At 36.5% G+C, this 17298-nt stretch overlaps 1 protein-coding gene across 1 annotated transcript in view; it reads right to left on the reverse strand.

Moving 5' to 3' along the window:
• Nucleotides 1–16215, reverse strand: part of NUP133 (nucleoporin 133) — a 29010-nt gene extending 12795 nt beyond the window's left edge. Inside the window, exons 1-17 of the mRNA XM_008643292.2 lie at nucleotides 16081–16215; nucleotides 15174–15277; nucleotides 14027–14134; nucleotides 12314–12445; nucleotides 11844–12014; nucleotides 11067–11222; nucleotides 10901–10971; nucleotides 10176–10323; nucleotides 9222–9369; nucleotides 8425–8582; nucleotides 7585–7676; nucleotides 5191–5354; nucleotides 3742–3836; nucleotides 3397–3621; nucleotides 2268–2390; nucleotides 1713–1812; nucleotides 511–753 (exon numbers count right to left, since the gene is read on the reverse strand). Of these exons, the coding sequence (XP_008641514.1) occupies nucleotides 511–753; nucleotides 1713–1812; nucleotides 2268–2390; nucleotides 3397–3621; nucleotides 3742–3836; nucleotides 5191–5354; nucleotides 7585–7676; nucleotides 8425–8582; nucleotides 9222–9369; nucleotides 10176–10323; nucleotides 10901–10971; nucleotides 11067–11222; nucleotides 11844–12014; nucleotides 12314–12445; nucleotides 14027–14134; nucleotides 15174–15277; nucleotides 16081–16105 (2263 nt within the window). The 5' untranslated portion in view covers nucleotides 16106–16215. The remainder of the gene's footprint in view (nucleotides 1–510; nucleotides 754–1712; nucleotides 1813–2267; nucleotides 2391–3396; nucleotides 3622–3741; nucleotides 3837–5190; nucleotides 5355–7584; nucleotides 7677–8424; nucleotides 8583–9221; nucleotides 9370–10175; nucleotides 10324–10900; nucleotides 10972–11066; nucleotides 11223–11843; nucleotides 12015–12313; nucleotides 12446–14026; nucleotides 14135–15173; nucleotides 15278–16080) is intronic.
• Between the last annotated feature and the right edge of the window lie 1083 nt (nucleotides 16216–17298).

Below are 17298 nucleotides of genomic sequence, written 5' to 3' on the forward strand. Positions count from 1 at the left end.
CACCAAATTATTTCCATTTTAAAAGAGAGCTTTTCTGTCACTTACTCATTGAAGACTTGACCACATTGGGTACAATTATTAAATAATCGATATTGAAAGAGTAACTATTCCCTGATAAATACTAAACAAGCTTTTGAGGCATATAAGTTTATCTCAACTCGCAACAATGTAAACATCTAGAAATCCATTTACAGGCTACTTTTAGCCAGGCAGAACAAGATAAAATCCTGCCAGGAAAATGTAACAAGTTAGTAGAAAAAAAAATTCAAGCAGCCACATGCCTAATAAGAGGTATGCACATGGAGTGCAGTCCTGGATGCAAACTTGTGATCTGCTTTTATTTTGTAATTATCTCATTAAATCATAAAACCAGTCACTTGTACTCTGAAAGCAAATGTGTAAAGCAAGCAGAATTCATACAGAGATCCCATTTACTCTATCAAATCTGTGCAATTTCCTCATTGAATGGACCATTTAATCTTTGTGCTAAAGAACACGGAGAGCACTTACGGAGAGGGGACAAGAGTTCGGATCTTTTCTGGACGTATTCCATTTCCACGCTGCTGTACCGCTCCTGATCGGCCAGGCGATCCACAGACTTCAGCTGAGCAACGTAGCCGTCCAGGAAGCAATCCAGGAGTGCCACCAGCTGCTCAGCCACGACGCTGCGGAGGTTGCTGTCCACCTGGGGATACACCACCTTCAGAATGATTCCATGCTGACGCGTTATCGCCGTGCGGAGGCCACTGGACGCTTGGGAAAACAACACAGGGAACATTAAAGCAATAATCCAGTCACCACAGCAATCTACGGTAAAGTGTAAGAAAAACATTACTATGTATAATAAAAAAAAATACGAGGGGAAAAAGCTAATACATGTTTTCATTTTGAAAATCAACGTAATACCATCATTGATCCACACCCCCAAAGAGCAACTACTCCCATCTACTTTTACATATTAAGTTGGGCCAAGATGTGGTAAACAAAAATCCAGAACTACGCAGATCTACGCTGCCAACTACCAATAGCAGCTCTTCTTCCAGAAGAAAAGAACTACTTGGACTATTTTAAAGCAAACTAAGAGAATACACACAAGGAAAAGGCAACTTCTGTTAGTCTGATTTGAACACTTTGATGTAGTTGTCAAAACAGAAGATTAAAAGAGTTTGCATGGGTCCTGCTATTCACAAGACTTTTGTCTTAGAAGCACTAAACAAGTGTGTTTTGCATGTAGAAGCTACAAGGAAGCTTAAGCACCAACTGGAAAGTGCTTGCTTCTGAGAACATTTATTCTGATAATTTTTCACATTATTAAACCATCAAAACAAAACACATCTACGCAAGTCGAGAATCATCAGTCCTTTTAGAACAGTTATAGACCACATTTTATGATTTATTTTAATGTTATGTACTCCAAAGATCTGCCAGCCAGAACCGATGCATTAAAAAAAAATATAAAAATTCTAAAGTTAGGTTTTTTTCCCCAAGCTTGTGGTTTGATAGCCAAATGTGCAATGCAAGTTTTAAAAAATTATCATCAATACTGGACAAACTAAGTGTTCATTGATTAATCCCATTTCATTCTCCAAATGAAAACTTCATTTTCACTTAGTCTACTGACAACCCTGTAGAAGCTTTTAATAGTAAGTTTAAAATTCAGACTGAAATTCATGTGTTCTGAAACTTACGAACTTGTAATAGTAGTTTCTCACCTGTCCATGGAATATATTCAGGTTCTCTTTCTGGAAGTTCTCCTGTTTTATAGAAAGAGGCTCTAGACTGACGATACTGACAGGCAGCTTGTAGCATATCCTATTTAAAGGCAAGGATGTGAGCATTTTCAAGTCTACCTCAGTATACACAGACCATAAAAGATGTTGTCTTTTATAATTCTGTAATGTTCTTTAAATATCCACATTCTTTCTACACCACTTTCTCAGTTGTACAGAAGGGGACATACTGACTGAGCAAGAAACCTCAGCGGTCAAACACAAGCTCTTCACTCTTTGCTACATATTCACGACTTCACAGCTTCCAACAAAGCTGCAATTTCTCAAATTATCTTTAATGGTGGCTCAGGAGGAAAAGGAATGTCCCTAATTCTGCCCAAGGCTGTCTTTTCCTTCCTACTGTACTTGGACATGTGAAAAGCATATTCACTTTTCCTCTCATGTCAGTAACTTGGATGAGCTGCGCTCAACTTGTTCTGTGCTCTTCAGTGTTTATCTTCCCCTCCCACAAACATCTTGGTTAATGCAGTTCTGTACCTTAATGATGTTGTTCACATTGACAACTATTTGGGCCCACTCAATTGATTCAATAGGCACATCTTTCAGGATTTGTTCCTCCTCTTCTAATAAGCATTCAAAGATGGAATCTATCTGGGATACCTTGAAGACAGAAAGAAAAGTTACACTGAACACAAACATGTCCACTATCAGCTGATACCTGAAAGCCAATTTAAGAGCTGTATAGAAAAAGATGCACGTTACTTACTATTATAAACCACATAAATAGCCAAAAAATATTAAAAGGTATTGAGTACCCTAATGGATAATGAAATCACCAGCTTATGGCTCACACAATACTTAAGACTACAAAAAATGCCTTCTTTCTGGACTTAAATCTGACAGGGAAAAAAAAAAATCCTCATTTCTGAAGGCAACTCCATACACTTCCATTAAGCATATTCCTCCATCATCTTCTGGAATATTTGGCAGCAGAATGTTTGTTAGATAAAGTATACTGCTTAACAGATCTGCTTTAAAATAGCAGACTATTATTTCTATTTTCTTTTATATTTATTATTCTCCCTTAGCAACTATTGTTCTCTACAGTAAAAAACTTCCTAAGAATAAATGTTTTGTGCATAGTTCTTCTCAAGAAGGAAGAAAGAAATAAAGACAGAGCACTTGACTGGAACGTGGCATAAACTGAGAATTAACTTAGCTTGACTAATGTTAGAGAAGACAAAAATTATAAGAGACTGAATAAATATAATTCCACCCAGGACAGCTCATCAAAGCAGCTCTCCTGTCTGGAGAGCTTTATACTCTTCAGTTCGTCCCTTAAAAATGGTAATTTAGCATACATCTTCTTATGTGTCAGAGAATTTCAATTGTTTTTTTCATTTCTTATCCATGTTGGAAATTGTAACAACTTTACTTCAGCTACAAGAAATTTGTCAGAATTCACGTTTCAGCTGCAGACACAAAACAGTACATACATTAAAGTGAGGAAAATACTACCACACCATCCCTATCTAAAGGGTAGTTGTGTGAAGTTGAATTAACTTTTACAGTTTCACAGGGAAGAGTTTCAAAGTACATTTCAACACACTGTAACATTTACTACATGCAACACTATACAGTAATTCATGAATGACAGGTTTCTTACCTCCCTGAAGAACACATCAGCAGGGGTAAGGCTTGGTGGAACATCACACTCCCTTTTGTTTAATGCAATCAGTATAGCAGCATTCACTAGATCAGGCAGCCTAGAGTGGTGATTCTTGAGAACAATAGCTGCTGCCAGTTTCTCTGCGTGCTCACAGAGCAACAGGCGAGTGGCCATCGGCATCCCTCGCACTGGAAAGCTGCCCAGACGTTCAAATGCACCAACCTTTCATTACAAAAAAAACAAAACAAAACACCCCACGCAGTTTAAACTTTAGTGTTCTAGCAGAATCAAGACAAAGTAATAATCTGTGTGTGCTGATACCAAAAGAACAGTAGAATTTACCTGATGAAGAAACTCAATGAAGAAGGAGTGTGCTTTTGTCTTATCCTCTAGTTGATGAAGAAGAATGAGAGATGTGTTGCTGAAACCAGCTGCTTCTAAAAAAAAGTAAAATCTTAGATCAGAGCACTTGATATCTTCATTTCTGGGTAACTGTGTTTTTTGCCTCTGAAGTGAACTTATCTGTCAATTTTTACAGTAGTACCACACCGGTACTTTTTACAGTATATGCACACACATTTATATACTACTTACCATGCTCTTTTAATCTGTTTTTTTAACTCTATCACAGCTGAAGTAAAGCTTTTAGAAGAACTAAAGTATCTTTAGATCAGTAATATTCTGAAGTACCCAATTTATTACACTGCTAAAATAGCAGCTCATGAGCATATTCTAGTTTTAGTAGGATTCAGACTCAGATTTTTATCCTCATGGTGGACTAGCTATTGCTAAATTTATTATGTCCTAGACCACAGCTACTAGAAACTACAGTGCTAACATGCATTCAGATCTGACTGTGCATCCAGATTTTTTGTATATTCTAAGTGTAGTTAGAATATCAAGATAAAAAGCCTAGAAGAACTATCACTGAGCAAAATTAGCAAGACGATTTCCAAGAAGCTATCAATTTTCACTTCTGGCTTTAGTCAAGAATAAACACAGATAGGCTGCCAAATTAAAGTTGTTTCCGGAAATAAAGAGGATCTGATGCCTGACAATTTCCATCTGGCTGCCACACAGAAACAGCAACAGGAAACATCATCCATCTGTAAATATTTACATGAACTTTCAAATTAAGCCTCTACCCTGTAACTGGCAACTACTGCCTAGAGGTCCTGGGACCACTTTCAAATTAAAACTTGTAAGAGACACCAAAGCATGAACAAAGAAGTTTCTTGCTGAAAACATGTCTGCTTTAATCCTTTATGTACAACAAATACTCGTAAATCAATTTCTCTAGTCCTCTTTCAGGCAGACATAAATACCAAAGCCCCAGAAGAATACGAGCTTGCTCTACCCAGGATCTAAGGTGACCAGAAGCTGTGCAGTCACACTGACAAAAGGGCTAAGAATGAACAAACAAACCCTTTCTCTTAACACATCTATTTTTTTAAAAATTATTCAAAACTACGCATGGAATCATGGAAATACTAAAGTGACACCACCTGATCCTTGCACAAAGTACCCTTCTCAGGAATACGTTTTCCTCGCTGCTTGTGTTTACTACATGAAGTCAAGAACTAATCACAGCAGACTGCAAGTTTATCTGGTAGTATCAAAAGATGCATCTTTAAGTCTTTCTGCAAATGTATCTAGTGGTGGTAGAGGGCAAGAGACACCTATGCCTTCCTTGCAAAGCTTAAAGTATAATGTTATTTAGAATATTATGGATACTATTTCAGAAAAAAAAAAACAACCCAAAAAGCTCAAAAACCAACATATTATATTTACCTTCAGGTACAGATTCAGCCCATCTTGGATCAGAGGCAGGGTAGTCATCCATTAAGTCCACACTGATCTGAGTCACTGCCCTATCCAGCTCAGCATCAGAATCCAGATCTGCATTACTTGGGAAGAGCTCAATTACCATGCTTTGTGCATTGACTATATCTTTCCTGAAAGAAATGAAATAAAGTATGTTAAATAAAATCAACAGACAGGATTATAGAAGAAAAACCCCCTCAGTTAACAGGATTTTCTGATACACTTTTTGTGAAGTTTTTGATTATATACGTCAAGCATTGTTTGCACTCTCTCTAAATTACCTGTGGATAAAAGGTATTCAAATTCTTTAAAAGCAAGTAGGCTGCACAACTTATAAACCAAAAAAGCACAAGCCAGGAGTTAAGGCACACTTTATTTTATTACCTCTAGTATTATTATTATTTAAGAGAAAATACTCATCACACAGAGCCAAGTCTGGATGTGTCTGGTAGCTAAGTCACTAAATTTCAATTGCTTGTTTTAAAATTTTCTCATTTTCTCAATCACTCCCACTAATGGCAATAGAGCAGAAGCTTGTAAAAGCTCTCAGGAAAACACTTCAGCAAATATAATGCATTCTTTTTATTTCCTATAATAGCAAAGAATCCTTTCATTCAGATCAATTAGTAAAAGAGCAAGAAGCAACCAAACATAGACCTTCAAGGTAGGAAGTCGTATTTCTATGTAAGAATTATGCCATATACACAAACCCCAGAGACTTGATTTTGTGACTAAAAAATTATAGTATTCTGACTGAGAAGGGATATTGTGATTCCAGTACTGGAAGTATTTATATTTTTCATGAAACTTTCAGTTTGAACACTTACATGACCATGATGTCTACAAATTAAAAAATAAACCAAAGCCAGCAGTGCATCCAGAAATTGCACAAAGGTAAACTAAAGCAAAGGATACTTTTAAAAAATGGAATATACTGGATCTCCTACTAAAAAAGAAAGTCCCATCTTTACTACCCAGCAGGATGTGTTTCTAAGGAAATTACATGGGACCTTCTTCATATCATGAAATGCCCTCAGAAAGGGTCAACTTGATCTTTCCATGGAACCTCCTATTCCCTGTGAAGATCACTAGGTCTGTAAAGCTGCCAGTGCTCACTGTATAACTGGTGGACTTTACACTTCCAGTGGCTGCACAACCTTCCATTATTTGGTCTGCATCAACCCAGTGCCCATCTGGACCTGTTCTGTGCAAGATTGCTCCAATTATTTTACCATACTATTTTTTTCTGGAAAAAAATTCAGAATAACTACTATATACATAAAATTATTATTTTCTTCTGGCTTCATAAGTATAACCCAGATTTTTATCAAAATAACTTTCAACTTTCATACTGTTTCACACTGTTTTCCTTACTACCTCCCACTTCCTTCTGTTTCCAACCCCCTTGTGCACATCCTCAAAGACATGTTTGTTAACTGTGCTCTCAGACCACAGCTACTCCAGCTACCTTCAGCAGCACTTCTGTTTAATGACACTTCTGAATTCCTGCAGAATTCAGTGCCTGTTTACAGATCTTGTATTGGTATCCTTTATTCTCTGTGCCTAATCCCCTTCAATATTTCTTATCTCACACGAAGCTCTATGTCAAAAGCATTCCTACCTCTTGTTATCTCAAACCTCTTCATTCCAAGTTTTAAGACTCTTGAAGGAGATTAGTCCTAAGAGGGTTTGTTTTGTTTTTTAAATACATAAATATTGTAAACAATCCCCTCTAAATATAATTAATCTACAGATCTGTTTATCTCCTTTTTCCTCATTTTCCTCCTCTGTTTACATCACTCATCTCAACATCAAACCTTTCAGAAGCATCGCATGCCTCCCCACAGTCCAACTGCTTTTATCAGGATAGTTTGACAAACAGGGTATTTTTTTCCACTCACTCTTCCATATCAGCCAATCTAAAAAACCAGTATCATCCTGCCCAAGGTCTACCATACCAGTTAGTCTTCATGGTCATAAGCACATTCAAAAGTATTGCTGAAAAGAGCTAGGCAAATAAAAACGATGATGAAAAAGAAAGTTTTTTAACAACAAAACACCACTTAATAAAGAATAAAACAGTCAAAATGCAAAGCTGAAAATTGTTTCACTGGCACAAACATACCCATAGAATTTACACAAAGTGACAAGTCATTGAGATTACAGAAGTCTGCTCCTTTCTAGCACATACCCTTTCTTCACTAGCCCAAGGCTTATTTAACACTTTCCTAATAAAGATATGTCACTAAAATAGCTACAACTAAAATAGCACAGGAGTATCCTAACCAAGACAATCTCTTACTCAAATATCAGAGTGTCTTCAAAACCAGCAAAGTCTCAAAAACGAAGTGCAATTTCTACCTGCAGTACTGTAGAAAAGCAGCTTTCAGTAATTTGGTCTTATCTTCTTGAGCTATAATTTCTAGCCTACTGGTTGCATCAAATGCAGGACTCTGAAAATGCAAAATAAAAACTTCAGCTGAAAGACAAATATTAGTCTTCATTATGAAATGAAAACAAAAATTTTAAGTAGTAACGGCACAGATTTAAAATAAAATCACCACCTGGAAGCAGTTGTGTTTATTAAGTCAAACATAAACCTCTAAGATACCACACAATGAAAGTCACACAGAGGTTTGACCAAAATTCACACCATCTGCAAAGGAACTTACACCAATTTATTCTGCCCATCAGATTTTTTAATGATAATTATTTGAAGATTCAAACCCACCATTCTTCACAGAATTTAAAAGGTATTCCTGAGTACCATCATCCACAAAAATGGTCTAACTGCAGACAAACTTAACTAGAGACTAGTTTGTTAAGAAAAATACAGTTCCATCAGAGCAATCACACAAAGGCCTTCCACTAAAATACTAGTCAATAATAACAACTGACTACAGTGCTATATCAGGCTTAGTGATGGACAGCAACACACCTACATGGAAAAAAATGCAAATTTCATGGAAACCTCAACTGCGAAACATAGGAAAACAAAAAAAGCTACCCAAACTGGCAGATGTAAAAATTTTTATGTTTTGAAAACTGCCTTCATCACATGTGTTTAAGTCTCTATTTAAAAAAAAAAAAAAACTCTAAAACCCAAACAAGCCAGGATTTCCACAGTGAAAATTCAAAAGTGACATAAAAGACCACCTTATTTGTGCCCTGTTTTCCATCAGGCAAGCAAATAACCATTACCTCACTTCTTGGTCCAGCAATAGAAGAGGACAGGGCATCTTCAAGATCTTCAGGAAGCACAGAAACATTTTCCCTGGACAAGATAGTGAGAAGTCCGCTTTTTTTGGCAAAGAAGATGGGAAGGCTATTACAGGAACCTGCTCCTAAAATACTATCTCCTAAAATGAGGAGAGGGAAAAAAAAAGCAAGCACATAAAGACCCCTTTATTTTAAAAACAAAATGTAAGTTTCATAGACAATTATTACTTTTTGTCATTAACCAACCAACAGTACTTGCTTACTGCACCTGACTTAGAGATTGTGGAACTATTTGCTACTCTAGATGTAGACTTCCAGATAATGCAAGTGTTAAAAAAAAAAAAAAAAAAAAGGAAGAAAAGAAGAAAAAAACTCAAGATTCTGTTAATTCAAATTCTACCTAAGGACCGATGTCCCTGCCCTACTTGAAAACACCTCTGAAGGTCATGTATGACATACTTAGAGACATCTGACACTGAGTTAACTTCAAGGAAAGAATCAACCCACAGTGAATATTAGGAAAAAGAAAAACAAGGAAAAAGCCCCACAGGCAAACCCCCCATCCTCTCACATACCAAGAATAGGGATCTGCTTCATTTTCATTTAAAACACTGTAGAGTAACAATACTGGATGTCACATCAGCACTTCTCCATACACTCATGAGAAATTCCCAACTTGAAACATTTAATACAGGTGCACAAGTATGACACTGCTCTCTCAGATATCTAAATACTCAGAAGGTATCAACAAACTGTGATTCCCCTCCACAGCACGTTACCTTGTATGCCAAATATGATTTTCTCCTGTGGTAAGGAGATTCTGCCAGTTCCAGTAGAACAAGCAAACACTTCATCTTCCTTATAAAGGTAAGCAGCATGGCTGAAGTAATCTGGGACTACCAGGCAGCACAACACTTCATCTTCTGACTGAAAGTGTTAAATACGAACAGTAACGCATATATAATCAATACCTTAAACACTTAAAATTTTAAATGCTAATCCAAGCTGCCTGAACTTGTTTTAATTTTATCAATGAGATATGGCTGTAACTTAAACCTAAAAACCTAAACAAAATGGCTTTTAATTTGCCTTAAAATTTTAGATCCTGGGGGTTTTTTTCCCCTTCTGTATGCATTATATTCTTGTTAATTTCACATGGAGAGATAAGTAAACAGATCAATTATTCTACAGTTTTCACACTCTTCTTCCACCTCTGAATTTTAAGATGCCAGGCAGTGGGGACAGGAGGAAGAGTGGAAGAATTTTACCAAAGAAATCCAATGCCCAAGTTTATGCTTCCAGAAGACACAGCACAGACAATGTATTCCGAGCAAGCCAGCTACCTAGCAAGGACCAAAACACAGGTCTCTTAATTTCTTATCCTGCAACAAGAGTCTCAGAGTTTGAGATCTGTTCTAAATGGGTTGCAAGAGCACACGACAAAATCGCTCTGTAGAAACTTTCACAGACAGCACAAAAATTAAAATAAATTTGTAGGAGTCAGATTATTTTTGAGGGTTTTATGTTATACCTTAAAATGCAAAGTCTAAACTTTATATACAGTTAGTATTAAACAGTAAGAGATGCTGGTACACATTTTCCTCAGAGTATTACAAATACATACTTCCAAGAGAAACTGATTTTCCTTTAGCCAAAAATCTGACACATGATTTATGTACAGGAATACTCTGAAACACTGAGCTTCCTCAAGTCAGTATCAGAACCTCCATTACCTGAAAAGATGGATTATACTGTGTGACCTCCACAACAACATCATCAGACATCTGGTAGCCTTTATCTTCTACTGTTATCAGAGTGTAGTAGACAAGACACGGACGATCGCCAGGATGCCATGCGGCAGCAAGTATGACCAGTCCATCACTATTCAACAACAGGTATCACACCATTGAGAGATGATTACTATATATTTTACTTGCTCAAACACTACCACTCAAAAAAAAAAAGATATCTAAGCACAATCTCAACTAGATACTTTCCCATCTCTTTTTTTTTAAGAAAGAAAAACTATACTATTTGTTCTTCCAACCTACTTTATTAACAGTATTCATACCGCAGTACAAAACTGAACCAAGGCAGTTGTAATTTCATGTAACTAAATCAAATGCTAGAGATATGGAATTCTCTGCATCTGCTGGAACAAATTACAGTTGCTTATTTTTTGTCCTTGTAAAATCAAGGCAAAACAAATAAACCTGATAAAATGACACTAAAAAAAGTGAACGGAATTATTATCAGGTAAAGGATTTGTAATGCCTAAAAAGACAATGATAGCATGAAATATAGGATAACTTAATTACCTAACATAGGTGCTTATTTAACCACAGTGCCACTCCAGCAAAATTAAATTGCAATTTACTTATATGAAGTTTTTGCAGGAAAACAGAAGAGATTTATCTCACTAATGAAGGCCTTACCAGATGCAAGTGTACTTCCTTACCGATTCTGCTGCAAATCCATGTATTGTATATTTACTCCTCCCTTAATATCTTCATAGTTACTTTCAGATCCCTAAAAAAATAAATACATCTGTTGTGTAATTGTATATAAACAGGTTATCAATTAAAACCAACACACTAACCCCTTCCAGTTGGGCTGGCTCTTACCCAAATTGCATCTGTGATATGTTCTTTAAGGATCCTGTTGATATCCCAGCTGAGAATGTAACGTTCTGATGAATCATCAATCTCCCATTTGTTTAGATTTGAACTTGTAAGCATGTAAAAGCTTGATCTCTCTCTATCCCAAAGAACACTAGAAATCTGCATTTAACAAATGAAAAAGTGAAAAGGTTAAAGCAAAGCCTTATTATCTGGATAGAATAATCTAAACTGCTCTCAGTCCATAAAAAGAGTCACTTCCTTGGGCAATTACGCAAGTTGCATTCAAGATGAGCATTATGGTAACTTCCAAGAGAAGTCTTATTTTAAAATAACATCTATACTAAATACATTTCTCATAATTTCTGCCAGCTTCTGCAGAGTTCATTGACAAAACTCAACCCAGTCATCAACCCTTGGCAGTGCTAAATCAGAAAAGAAGAATTTACAGGCTGGTTCCTTCAAGTAGTGATGAGGCTATCACTAGAAAGGGGTAGGATATGCAACCATGGCATATTCCCCAGGAAGGACTACTACTCCAAGTCGTCTCCTTTTATTCAGAGTTGAAGAGCAAGCCAGCATTTGCCTTCACAAAACATACAGATTTATTTAGTTTCTCTCTTTGATTCAAATTTCAAAGAAATGTAAGTAACATAAATGAACTGAGTCTTGTCTTTTTTGTCATCACACATCCTTATACAATCTTTTCTTTTTCCTGTCTTAAACACAGAGCCTAGGAATTACAGAGAGAAATTAAAGAAGATGAATATTTCTCAAGCTTACCACAGCATCATTTCCAGGAGACAATATACCAAGGAGAGAAGAAACCTTTCTACCAATTCCAGAAAACATGCCCTGCCCCTGTGGCAGGGGAGGCTGATGAATCTTGCCAGAACTATCAGGTATCAACCGGACTAGCTGACCTCTGGAAGATGACAAAATAAAGCTTCCTCCCTAAAAAAAAAGAGAAAGGAACTACATTAAAAAAAATAAAAATCACATTCTTGAAAACTCTATTGTCAGCTAAAATTCTTTGTCAGCTCATACGGGTAAACACTGAACAAGACACAAGGCATCCTTAGAAAAAGACAAACAGAACTAATCTCTCGCGTAATTCTTGGAATCTAATGACGAGAAATAGTGTTACCTTCACGACATTTATTATAGATTTAAGACTGATAAAGTTGAGCGTGCATTTTCATCTTTAAACTATGAATAAAACCCATATTTTAATATAAATCATACTGGTTTACCTTTACTGCTCTGAGGAAACTGCACAAAGAGCCTCCAAAGTCTGTGAAAGTGTCTGTATAGGATCCTTCATGTGCGAGATTGGGCCAGTAGCGCACAGAACCTTCACTGGTAGCAACCATTATTGCCAGAGACTTGAAGTGAAAAAGTAATTAACAGAACAGGCAAGATAAGAATAATCATCATCATCATCAGATTGCAGCTTTAACTAAAACATGTCATTTTACATATCAAGACTGTGGGTGACAAAGACACGAGAAAGTAGTAAATACATATGGATGCACTCTGATGAACCTGGAACTGAATCACAAAACCATTCTGCAGCACAACTTAATTTGTGCAGGGAATGTTATACTCACTTATTTTGCTAATGAATACTTCTAGTGGTTCTTGTTCCTGATAATTCAGGGTCTGCTGCTGAAATGCTAACAAAACTTACCGTTATAGAACAGAAAAGAGTATGTGGAGGATTACAGATGCCAAGAGTTAAAAGCTGCTATGGCAGACTTCAAATGCAGACTATAATTTAACAAAGAAACTGCTCTAGTGTCTTTAAAAGAAATATCAAATCGCATGGTGGCTCTTCTCTTCAAAGGCATAGGCCTAAAGTGTAAGTCAGGAAATCACAGATACCAAATTAAAAGCATGAAGCAAGAGACTGTGTTCAGGTAGATTTAGATGAAAGCATTGTACTTAATCTACTGGTTGTTAAAAAAAAAGCAAAAACCACAGAACAATAGAAGAATTGTAGCTGGAAGTTGTTGTTGAGTTCCTTGGAATTTTCTAACCAATTTTTTACCAGACACTGACCTTCAGTTCACAAGCCAAAGAAAGATGAAATTTAAAAACACAATAAATAAAATACTAGGTTTAGGTGTATTACTTCCTCTTAAACGTCTTTGGATATGACTAAGTCAGAACACTTCAGGTTTTACGAGATAATCCCAAAATACTTTTTTTTATGATCTGGAAGTGTAACACAACAGCAGATCAAAAGAAAAGAACCTATTACACATTCTGTGCTGCTGCTTACTTCAAGGACAACTTCTTAGCTGGTTTTATTAGAGCATCGCATAAATTAACTGAAATCTACACCCAAGCTGAAAATGAGAGGTTCTTTTCATGAATAAAAAGATGTACCAGGCACATTAACACACTTTCAGAACACAACTGATCTCTGAACCTCACCCTCTAGCACAGTAACTTACAAAAAGCCACTTAGGAAACCAATCAGTCAAGACAGGTTAAATCTGTCCTCCCAGTGTCAGCTTCCTTATAAAGACCAGCCAAGGGAGGGTGCTGGTGTTTGCCTCTCAGCTATGGATACTGGGAATTAATCCACTGAACAACAGTGTTCAGCCAACACTTAAATTGCACTTGGTCAGACCCCAGGTTTGATTGCCTTGATGTTGTTAACCCACCACCTCCTAGTTTACTGTATTTTTGTTTGTTATGAAAGCATGTCAAGAAATCCTTAGGAAAACTATTATTTAATCTGATCCTGTGAGATGCACATGGTGCAATTTAAAAGGATGAGCAGAATTTTGTTTACTTCAACGATTATTTATTGCCAACTATCAATTCTGACCTTTTGAATAGATAGCATACCACCAAATGTTTTAAAATACTTGGAATATATCCTTTTGATAAAAAAAGGATATATTCAAAGTTATTCTACAGGTGCTTTTAAACAATAACATTTAAAATTTGATCACCTGCAGAGAAGGTGCTTCACCTGAAGAATTGAGACAAGATATAGCTGCTAAACTAGAACTCCACTGGAAGTCACTGGGTGGCAGCTGCAATTCCTTGCAGAGAGATAACTGGAAGAAAGAAAGAGACGTCATAATAAATATGAGACTGAAAGAACTTATTCCTCTGCCAGAAGATCTTTAGACTTTTTGACCCTGCTAAAAATTACATTTCAACTAACCCAGGCACTGTGTAAAGGAACCAAAAATGTCACAAAACAATTTCAACAAGGTTGTCACAACCAGCAAACAGCTAAATAACATCTAATGGTACCTTTTCAAACATCACTGGTTTTCTTTAATTATTTCTGAGTGTTTCTCACAACACTACAATATTGAATTATTTCTATCAGGGATTATTTAACTATTCCTTGTTACAACAGTCTAAAAAAATTAAACTAGAAATACTTGAGAAAGCTTATTAGGTACTAACAGAGTAGAGAGGGGAAACACTTCTCACTCCCCTACACCCTTGAAGTTAAACAACCAGAAAAATTTTAATCCCTTGAAAAATCTCTCCAAGTGCCAGAATGTGCATAGCTGACACTCCCCTGTAAGAGCAGGACCTGTATAATTAACATACACTGCCCTGACTGAAAGATACTGATTTTGTAACTACAGTTTTTCTCTGACCATCACTGAAAAAATACTGAAACAAACACTGTCCAGAGGGGATAAAAAAATTCTTGACCTAAGAAATCTAGGTGAAACATATGTTTAGTACCTCTGAAATTAACTGTGCTTTTGGGGTTTTTTGCAAGTTGAAAATTGGTCCCAGAATAATCTAAACCAATCCGTAACATATCAACTAGATTTTAATTATCAAAATAAGCTTTATCAAGACTATCTAACCTAAGAGCCACACCTATTAAAATACAAAGAATTAATCTTAGTGTCAAGGTGACAATTAAAGCAGAAGCGAGGAATATAAAAATTATAAGCTGTCTCAAAAGCTTGAGTTTCAGTTACTGTTAGCATGACTTCCTATCAATCCTGCTGCTTTTCGGGGAAACCAGACAAAATCCAGTTGAAAAAAACCCCAACCCCATAACTGTATAAGCAGTTCAAATAGCATAAAATATACTTTCTTCCATCTTGACCTTTCAGTTACCTTAGCTACTGCAGACTGACCAATCTTCCAAATAATCAGCCTCTCTTTATGAACTAGCCAGGCCCATCCACTTTCATCCACTTGAACGCTCAGCTGGTCATCAGCTACATAAAAAAGTAATTTTCTTAAAGCATTCAGATGTTTAAAACACTGCACAGTAACCTCTAAACCAATAAACATTCATTCTTACATGAAAATAACAAATACTTACAGTTAAATTAGTTTCCATGTTAGAATTTCCTTCTATTTGATTAACATATGAAATTACTACACTTAGCTTAAAAATCCATTCAATAAACCCTCAACTTTTGAGAATGAAAAGACAACCCTAAAACCCATTTCCACCTATTTAAGAGCTGATTATAACAGCCTTGTAAATCGCTCAACAATTGTTAAGATTATTTTTAAGATACATATTTGGTTCCTCTTATATCTACTATAAAGGGAAAACTTATCCATAGAGAAAAAATTGCTTAGGAGACCAATTTCTTGAATTCAGGGAAAGGCTTGTATCACTGGGGCATTTGGAAGAGATAACAAATGGGAATTGAAATAAAGAAAAAAATAAAGCATTCACTCTAGGACACAGCAGAATCAAAACAAGTAAAAAAGACGAGAAAGAACCAATAAGTAAAAGTTACTAAAAACCTAATATTGGCTTTCTTTATAACCTTGGATTTTTACAAAAAATTGCATAAGCAGCACCTGAAGGATATTTCCATACATTCACACCCACATGGGTATGTATTACTGTAATTCTTGTTACATAGATAACCAAGCTGGATTCGAAGCAAGGCACAGACATTTTAGCTTCCCCTGTAAAGTCACTATTTCAATGGCATCAATGACATGTTATGATTTCTCTCACTTGTCAATTTTCATTGAAAAAAATAACATCAATTTTTACCATCAGCCTTCTTCAGGGCTTCCATAACCTTAACAGGCAGAGAGGATCCAAAAGCTTTAACATCATAGTTAATAGTCTCACTTGCTGTAGGAAGCTGGATAACTCTGGTAGGAGTCGCTCTTAAACAAAATAAAAAGTTACAGTTAACTTTTTATTGCTTCTTCATAAATTTCAGCATACATTTACTTCATCAGTATGTATTTAGAAACAGATTTGTGTAAAATAAACATGCTTCCTCTGGCAACACCACCTAAAGCAATAATTTGGTGGCTTCCTTACAAGTTGCTAGCTGTCATCAAATTGTTTATTTTTAAAGAACTGACTTTGAATGTGCATTACTCCACCAGCAACAAACTCACTGTTCAACTTCTCTACACTCTGGTTATCTACAGAATAAAGACATTCACAGTGTCAGAAGAAGCTTAGCACAAGCTCTTCCCCGACTGCACTGCCTACTTCCATCCCTAGCTCTGGCACTGCTGGGCAGTACACACACTGCAACACTTTCAACACCCATGGCAGCTTGGATCCACCAGCACTTCTACCACCCTTAGTTTGCTGTGGAGACTGCAGTTCTTATCTGTTTCACAATATCATTTACAAAAGCTGCTATGCATCTTTCCCCACCTTCTCTCTCTGGGACAGCATAGATCTGTCTTGTCTTTTGAACACAATTAGGTGGGCAAATTTCTCTGCTTTTAGAAGTCAATGCCCTCTTTTTATTTCTCCTCACAAGTAAAATGATGCCTCAGACCTCCCAGTGTGAAATGGAAAAGCTAGAAGAGAATCCTGACACCCAGTGTGCAAAAATTATTATGCAGACCTGAAGTAAAAGTTCCCCAAAACTGAACATGGGCAATCCTCTTTATCTTACCAACACAACTAATAGCTGCTCCTGAGGAAAGAGAGTAGGAAGCCTGAAACTGATCTGGAGCTCATGCTGTATCTCAGTTTTGATTCGCAGGGAAGGGAGTAGACAGGAAGCTGGGGAGAGGGGTGGGTGGGTGTGCAATGCCTGAACTTTGACTATTTTATCTTTTTAAATAAGGAAGTTCTTACTATTTTCATATATCACACATCACACAGGGATATATTTGAGGAACCCTCGAATTCAAAACCTAGTAAGAGGTATTCATAACGCTGAACACGTTATGTACAGTACTATAACGTAACCCACACTGGTTCGAGCACCTAACAACGAGGCCGGGTGTGCGGCGA

This window comes from Corvus brachyrhynchos, unplaced genomic scaffold (genome assembly GCF_000691975.1).
Source record: "Corvus brachyrhynchos isolate BGI_N302 unplaced genomic scaffold, ASM69197v1 scaffold70, whole genome shotgun sequence".
Classification (NCBI taxonomy): domain Eukaryota; kingdom Metazoa; phylum Chordata; class Aves; order Passeriformes; family Corvidae; genus Corvus; species Corvus brachyrhynchos.